The sequence below is a fragment of the Etheostoma cragini genome, chromosome 9 (assembly GCF_013103735.1).
Source record: "Etheostoma cragini isolate CJK2018 chromosome 9, CSU_Ecrag_1.0, whole genome shotgun sequence".
Taxonomy (NCBI): Eukaryota; Metazoa; Chordata; class Actinopteri; order Perciformes; family Percidae; genus Etheostoma; species Etheostoma cragini.
The window spans coordinates 1549851-1558848 of record NC_048415.1 but is presented as its reverse complement, the minus strand read 5'-3'; the positions used below and the strand labels follow the sequence as shown (position 1 = coordinate 1558848).

Here is an 8998-nt window from a genome sequence, read left to right as displayed (position 1 = left end):
GCCTCCACCACAGAGGGCGCGTCAGCTGGATTTAGGAGTTCCTCAAAGTGCTCCTTCCACCGCTCTATAACCTCCCCACTGTAAAGTATTGTATTTATTTGGTATTGTATTGTGAATTTGTTTTATTTTCTATATACATTACTGGACTTGCCTTTTTCTTTTACCATGTCCATTGTTCTGCACAAAAATACCAAAGCAAACTCCTTGTATGTTCCTACAGTACTTAAACCTGGCATGCATCTCCATTCTGCTTCATGTGTTTGCCACCTGTTGCTCATTTTAGAGATTCCTGCCTTTTGAGAATGAAAAACACTGAGGTCATTTTTAGAGAACGGCTTAACTTACCCAATCCAAGACACATTAGCCATAACTCCGTGCTTGCTTTATCACACTTTTAGCATCAGAAATAACATAATTTACCTTGAAAAAGTGACTTGCAGGTAAATCTGCATTCATGAACGTAACATAACTGACCGTAAACACACTGGCAATGGAGTTTAATTTATGCAACTATCTCATCTCTCCACCCTCCCCTCCTTCACCCTTGGTTCATTCACTCTCCACTCCTTTTTCACAGGCTGGAGGGGGGGGAGGGGTTGGGGGTCTTAATGTTGAGTAAAACCAGCTCACGCTGCTGGGGGGGGGTCTGAGGTCAACAACACACAATGTTAAGGGAAGGCTGAAGCATCACTGGGTTGCCATGGTGGCTAATAATACACACTTGTCCAGCAAACCCCCCTAATTATGCAATCATTAAATTCCACTTGCACAGTTATATGACAAGACGGAGTTGTGTGTTTCTGTAGCACAAAAACGACCAGATTACAAGACCATTAGTGATGAACAAGCTTGCAAAACAGCACTGATTTAACAAGATAGATGATATTTTGCACCTGACTGCATCATTCTGGGAGACTTTTTAATAAATCTACATTTGCCCAGAGGGGGAGAAATAATGAACGCAGACAAAGAGACACAAGGTTTTTAGTCAAGCAGCTACATATTAGAAGCACTGATAGTGTTCCAGGTAAAAGATATAAGGTATCCAGGCTGAATGAGTCATTAGATGAATCAACAGACGCTGTGGTTACGTTTTGGGTCATGGACTACTTTACTCAGTGGGCAGACAGGTTGCAATAGCTGAAGATGATGGTGTAGACTTATCAAACATCTCACAAAGTCTTAGCTTTTCACCAAAATGCCAGACTCTCTTTTTCCCTCTCCATTTTTGATCGCTTATTTGCATCGTAAGAGCTTGTGTTCAAGCAAGTCACTTGTGTCTCACCTGACATGAACAAGGTGAGTGGACCATATTATCTGGGGACAAACTATTTATTCACTGATGGCAGAACACACACACACACACACACACACACACACACACACACACACACACACACACACACATAGTAAGACTAGTTCCCTCAAATTAAAGAAAGACCCTTTTTGCTTGTGAATTTAAGTCAAACCTGTTTGTTTTTTTATGTATCTAGTGCATACATCATTGATGTTAAATCCTTGATAACATCAATAACACCTGTTTATTCTCAGGTGCTGTTACCCCACTGCTTACACTAAATATATATATTTTTTTAAAAGGACTAAAAACTTTTCTTTTTAGCAGAACCTATGAGTTTTAACCTTGCACAACAATGTTGTTACACTATTTATATGTATTTTAAACTGATGTTTTTATCCTGCTTTTATGATCTTACTTGTAGCACTTTGAGGTTTGTCTTAAACATAAAGTGCATTAAAAATAAAATGTATTATTATTATTAATTTCTTGGTTTTTAAGTCACACCTTGCATTATTTATTATTTATGGGGTTATTTAGGGGGTTTGAAAGTAAATATATTTAGACATGATAAATTGTACATACCTCACAGCAACGTATGATCCTTACTGTATATTTTGGCGTTGTGCATATTTTATTTACATTTGTCCTGCAACTGGTGCACAACAATTTCCCTTTGGGATTAATAAAGTGCTCTTAATTTATGAGGCAGTTATTCCTAAAACAGCGTTTCGGATACATGTTTCTATTTTTTTCTTTCCTAACGACAAACACTGAACTGTGGGGAATCTGAAAGTTGATTCTTGAACACATGACCAAACTCGGCTCAAACACGCAGCTGAAGCTCACCTTTGAGCTTTAGTGAATAATGTTAATCTGTCCAGTTAGACCACTTTGCCTTCACCTCTCTCTTCATCAGTCTCACACACACAGCTACACACACCTACACACACACACACACACACACACACACACCTATGTCTCGGATCAAGCCAAGGGCAATCTGATTAGTCAGCTTTAACTGCGCTGCCAAATATCCCCTTCACACACACCCACTTGCACGCACACCACACTGCAGCTTTTAATGGGTAGAAAATAACTCTCTTACTCCGACTGTAAGACCTGATGAAAGATATGAAGTATCAGAGAAGCTGAAAACAAGTATTTTCAGTAAATAATAATTATAACCAAACTAACTGAGAGACAGACATGTCCCTCAGCTCAAACAAACAACATGACATCTTCATCAGCCAATCACGTGATGATTTACAACCCCTCTTTCATTTGCAATTAGCACCCCTCTAACACCCCACCCCCCCTCACAATCACCTCCCACTCACCAACACTCATACCACGACCCAGTTCCACAACAGTGTCAGAGTGAGGAAAACGAGACGTTTTGTGTGTGTGTGTGTGTGTGTGTGTGTGGACTATTCCAGTTGACCGGAAAGGGGGAGGACAGAAAAAAGAAAAGGTCTGACAGTGCCAGACAAATAAGTGGGGGATGAGCTTGCCGGGGGTCCGTTGGGATTCTCTGCATGAGAACAGGACAAAAAGCCGGCTGATTACAGGCCGGCAGGCTGTGTGTGTGTGTGTGTGTGTGTGTGTGTGTGTGTGTGTGTGTGTGTGTGTGTGTGTGTGTGAGTGTGGGGGGGGGGGTCCTCTTTGTCTCTGTGACCCATCGTGCCGATAGAAAAGGACAGGAGTGCTTGTTTTATTTCCACTAAACTGAGTCATCACCTTTTAGAATAACAGCCTGAAATCAGTCCAAAATGGAGTTGGAGAGAAAGAATGACTACTTGTTAAAGAAATACTCCAATCTGCCTGTTAGTGCTGATACAATTAGTTAATTAAGCAATCAACAGAAATTAATTCATTTAACTAAATTACATTTTTAAGTCCTTTATCAATCAACTAGACACATATTCATGTTATTAGGATTTACTACTTTTCTCTGTTTTACACACAGCAGGGTTGCAACTAACGGTTATTTTTATTTGATTATATTCTCGATTAATTGCTTGATCGTGAAATGTCAGAAATTGGTAAGAAAACAACACAGCTTAAGACAATGTCTTCACGTTACTCATCTCACAAACACTATTTAGCTTTACTTTAACATTAGACAAGAAGAAGTGGTGAATCATCCCCTTTAAACAATTAAAACAAAGCCATGTTTGGGTGTTTTGCTTTGAAAAACAACAATAAATGGATTATCCAAGAAGTTGGTTTTCTTTCGATTGACTAATCCATGAATTAACTACTTTAATTTAACCTTCATTTTAAAAAGATAAAGCAACTTCCCTGTACATTTTGTGTGTCTTTGTGTTTTTTTGCGCCTCTTTGTAGTCGTGTTGTGTCTAATTTTGGTGATTATTTCTTTTCTTTGGGGTTGTTTTAGCTCTCGGTGGTCCTTTGGTGTCTCTGTGTAGTCGGTTTCTGTCCCTTTGTGGTAGTTTAGTAGCCTGGAAATCCAGACCCAAATTTTAAAAGATTAAGGGTCTGACATCGAGTAATGAAAGTCGCCCATCTTGAGGGTGCGCATTTGAAAATCTCACTGCACAAAATTGGATAACTCTTCGACCAATCACAACAACACACGGGGTAAGGTATCCAGAGTCCCATACGCTTAGCTACCAGCGGAGCTAACTGGTAGATTAGACTGTCGTCATCTGTTCAGCTCTCCTCTGGCCCCGCCTCCATCAGATACACCGATGTGATTGGTGCAGCTCGGCTACAAGGGCATAGTTAATGAGCTGCATTACTTGATGCCAGAGTAACTCGCTGAGCAAATTCAAATTGTGCTCTCGCAGCAACTCATGTATTTCCAGGGAGGTAGTTTTGCATCTCTTTTACACGCAATTTTGGACCGTTATAATTCCCATATCTGTGTCTTAGTTGTTGGAAAAGCCAGAACAGCTAATAAATAAAAAGTTAAAATACTTAAAAAGTATTTTAGTGACGTTTATTTGACTTAGGTGCTGCCCAAAACGTCTCGGCTGCTGCACCTTAACCTTATAATGGCAGAGAAAACCCGGTACTTGTTGACTAAATATCAAAAAATAAGATTTTGGACCATTTGTCAGGCAGAAGAACTAATTTGAAGACGTCACCTTGGTCTCCTGTATGTATACTAAACAATAAAGGAAATTATTCTAAGTGGCAATCTGTCATTTATAGATCCCTAAAAGATCTGGAGATAATAATGAGAGGTGCCCTTGGTTGTCTTTTAATTAAAGACACTGTTTTTCTGTGTGTTTTTTGTTTTATTTCGACACGGCACCACTAAGGCGGGAGAAAGTTGCTCCTTGCTTTAATTAAGTGGCTCCTCTTCCTCCTTCTACTCCCTCTACTCCCAAGTTGAATCTTTACGAGTAGAGGAGTGTTTTGCACAGTGGACTAATTATGCTGTGGAGGTTCTTCAACACGACCACAACAAAAGTTCAGACCAAATATATGTACATATATTGAATGCATACTTTCAAGCTCCGCAGTGATCTACCTCCGAATGGAAAACAAAAGTGCCGAGCCTGAGAAACAGTCAGAGGGAGAAAGCCAAGGCCCCGAGACATGGAGGGGATAAAGATGACGCTGACGTTCTCAGAGAGAATACTTTGATGTTCTGCCATCGTTGCGTTTTTTCATTTCCCTCGTTTCTCCACCGATAAACCTCTAGTTTTCTGTGTGAATGTCAGCAAACTGCTTGAAAACGCAAAGCCAGCATAGTTTAGTTGAAAAAGGAAACAGTGTAGAGCTGCAATGATTAATTAATATAATTTCAACTATTAGAGATAATACTTTATTCATCCCACAGAGGGGAAAATGCCCTTGTTACAGCAGCATTTACTACAATGAAAGCAAGACAAACAAGTCAACATACAAGAAAAACAGGCAAACAACAAACAATGTGCAGAAGGAAGACTGAAGTAAAGTAAAGTGGTGTCACATAAGATATTGTAAAGTAAAGTAAAGTGCAGTTGCCATAGTACAAGAAAACAATATTGCAGTGTAGTAAGTGACTTATTAAATTAAATTGAATATGTAATTAAAGTGATAATTCAGCAGGTAACCATAATATAAGTTATATTCCCCTGTGACCATAAATAATATTGAAAAAGTAAAATGACTCGACAACTTTTTAGATTTTTTAAATCCTAAAAAAAAAAGAAAATAATTGAATTAAAGCTTCTTTACTCCTCTCTGACCGTTAACTGAATATCTTTGAGTGTGTCATATTGGGCTTTGGGAGACACTGATCTACACTTTTCATCATTTTCTGACATTTAATAGACCAAACACCAAATAGATAACTGGAGAAAATAAATCAACAGATTCATTTACAATGAAAATAAGCGTTCATTTCAGTCCTAATTAATTAATTAGTACAAAAAAACTCTTAGTAGGAAAATGTGAGAGGAGACACAAACATGGTTAAAGATGTAGAGAAGACAAACAAGAAGACAGGCATTGTGAACAACTGGGTGGGGCTGGTGTGTGTGTGTGTGTGTGTGTGTGTGTGTGTGTGTGTGTGTGTGTGTGTGTGTGTGTGTGTGTGTGTGTGTGTGCGTGTGTTTTGCAGGGGAGTGATCTCTGACCTTTTCCCATCACAGGACACCACCACAAATGCGACAGAGCCGACAAGCTAACAAAGAACTACCGACACAGAGGAGACCTGTAGAGCATTCATCATTACATCACTTAGAGGAAAAGCTAACGTCGGAGAAAGTTTGCGCTTTTCAAATCAAAATAAATGCCATGAACGATGAATCAACCTTACTACACAAGATCCTTTAAAACAACTGATGGAGCAAGAGCGAAACACTTCCCATTACACATACACCACCTTTATATTGTGTCTAGAAATCCATTTTTATCAACAGGAAAAAGTGCCAACACCATCACAAATTTTGACTTAATTCCAACGTAAATTCACTTAATTTCATTAATTAGGTTGTCGTAACTGGCTCAGTGATCCATGTTTGTTAAAAGTCCCTCAACAGGTGTAACTGCGGCTGGGAAGCGTTAACGTTTACCCGTCTGACTCGTTCCGACCTCACCTGAACAGGTTCTCTGCTCCGGCTCTCATGCGCATCTCCTTGTTGATCTGCTGGTTGATGCAAGCTCGCCGGTGCTGCAGCTTACTGCGCTGAGTCTGGGCGAAGGGATCACATCCCTGCAGAGAAAATGCAAGAAAATGAAGAAAGTAAGAGTAGTCAAGTAAGTGATGAACTGATGGATTCATGAATGATTCATTACACCAGTGTTGAAAAAGATGAGTCAGTTGCTAGGTAAGAAATCAAAAGAGACAAATCTGTCACAGTGGACTACAGTCACAAAAAAACAAAACAAGTCTGGATAGAAAGCTCTACTAAAAATGGACTTTTTGCAAGTAAGCCTCTCTACAACACGTCAGAGCAAAAGGTCCAGCAAGCTAGAGATGATGGGTGTGTCGAAGGGCGCGTCAGAAACGAGGGAGCTCAGGAGAGGAGAACGTTGTGGATGCTTAACATTGTAATTACCCAACGTGGTGCAGTCGGCTTAGACCTTCACCCCCAGAAGAACAGGTTTAAAAAGGATCTGGTGACGTGTATCTGTCTGGAGATTTAAAGCCCCCCTTTAAACTTTTGCCAAAAACATCAGAACAGCTGATGGTTAAATGTCTGCTGAGGAATCAATGAGACAATGCACCACACTTACAATGTAAACAGATGTGCAGTAACGTGACAGGTGGAGCAGCTGTACATACATACAAAATACTCCATTTCCTTCTCCTCGTGGCTCCTTGCATCCCCTTCTCCATCCACACGCTCCTTACATTCTTCCACTCCTTCCCCCCTTTTATCTTTCTTGTTCCCTCTCACCCAGTTAAAGTGTTTGTTTTGCATCAAACAGAGAAAGTAATCCTCGGAGTGCCTGTGTGGATTAGGATTCTGGCCCAGCTCCCACCTTCAGGGGGGCAGGAGGATGGAGGTTGCCCAACATCAGTGCAGATGAAGCCTTAACAACCGGTGTCAAAAACGATCCGTTTCCAGGTGACTTTCACCAAGCACACACGTTTTTTTTAGCAAACACAGATACAAACATACACTTGCATGTTGCTGCTACAATCACAGTCTTTTACACACTCAAGCAGCAGAAGGTGAGGTGCCTTGCTTAAGGGCAGCATGTCCGTAATCATTCCTTATCGCCATCTATGTTATCCCATTCAAACCAGAAACAGTCTTATTGCCTGGTCCACTGTATACTGGGGCCGGGGTGTCGCCAGGGATTCCCCAAAAATCGATTTGACTCAACAAAGTCCCGATTCCGTTACGTTACCTATTCAATATAATTTAAATTAGATTTGGGAAATTTCCAATTACCAATTATGCAATAATTTTGGATAAAAGAGATTCTCAGCGAACTGTTAATTGTTGTAAATTGTAGAACAAAGAAGCAACCCTCCATTTTTGTTTAATGCACCAGGTTAATGTTTACATTAGGAATGGACAACCCCAAAAGTTTTTTTAAGTAGTTTGAAAAGATCGATTTCTAGACTTTAATGTTATGAGATCACTCAAATAAAGGAGAATCTGTTATTTTAACCCAGCCTTACTATATAGTATATTACACATGATATGATATCAGTGTCAGTCCAAATGCAGGTGCAAAACAAATATAACTCAATACATATTTTTCTCCCTAGCAAGAGATTATGGAAGCAAATAAGAGACACGAGTATTTGAACTTTACAGCGACTGAATACTAAGTATTAAAACATTTCACTTTGAAAACCATGTATCTGAATTTGTTTGTTCTAACAGATACTTTGAGTTTAATCAGGTACATTTTTTTAGATCTCCTCCTCTGCAGTTTCTGCTGCTTCCTTACTGCAAAACAGGTGATTTATGGTATATTTGTGATGTATGATTTCAATGTAAAATGGCATTAAACTTCCAGCTTCTTTGCAACAAACGTAAACTACAGACTTCACTGCCAGCATGTTCTGCTGATAAAACAGTCAGCCTGAAAACAGTTAACACTGACATTTATAGATTATCCAGAGGAACACTTTGCTGTGATGTTTCTCAAATGTCACTTTTCACTCCTTTGAACTCCACAGTCGAAATTAGACCCAACTCCACTGTATTGAGATAATTGCAGAGGTTTCAGGAGGCTGGTATCTCAAAACTCAGGCCAAGCTCATATTTGAGGGTCTGTTGTTTTTTTATGTTACTGACCTCAGGTATCCAGAGGGAAACCCACATTGCCCTTTTAATGATGCTTTGGCTAAGGAGCCTAATATGAAAGGTTGTTTTCTTGTTTATTTAATGTAACATAATGAGGATATCAAAAGATGGAGGACCTACAGACTACAGTAGGGTAACAGGAGCTATCTTGTACATGAAGTCCGGAGTCTGCAGTTACTTTACTTTTAAATTTATTGGATCCACCTGCCAGGCTACCTATGGGGGATATCAAGACCCTTATCAGACACTTTCCTCATGTTGACACATACGCCACGTGTGTGTAAATGTGTGTGTGTGTGTGTGTGCGTGTGTGTGCGTGGTCCAGGTTTAGCTACATATGTGGGGACCAAAAACTGAGAATACAGTATACTTATGGGGACCTGACAGCTTTGTCGGGACAAAATGCTGGTCCCCTTAACGTTAAAGGGCTGTTTGAGGAATAAGACTTGGTTTTAGGAGTAGGGTTAGAGTT

The 8998-nt window shown here is 39.8% G+C and overlaps 1 protein-coding gene across 2 annotated transcripts in view; it reads right to left on the bottom strand.

Annotated features, from left to right (window-relative positions):
- rhpn1 (rhophilin, Rho GTPase binding protein 1) overlaps positions 1 to 8998 on the bottom strand; it is a 24646-nt gene that overhangs the window by 14979 nt on the left and 669 nt on the right. For both annotated transcript variants that reach the window (XM_034880507.1, XM_034880508.1), the window contains exon 3: positions 6355 to 6470. In XM_034880507.1, coding sequence (XP_034736398.1) covers positions 6355 to 6470 — 116 coding nt within the window. The remainder of the gene's footprint in view (positions 1 to 6354; positions 6471 to 8998) is intronic.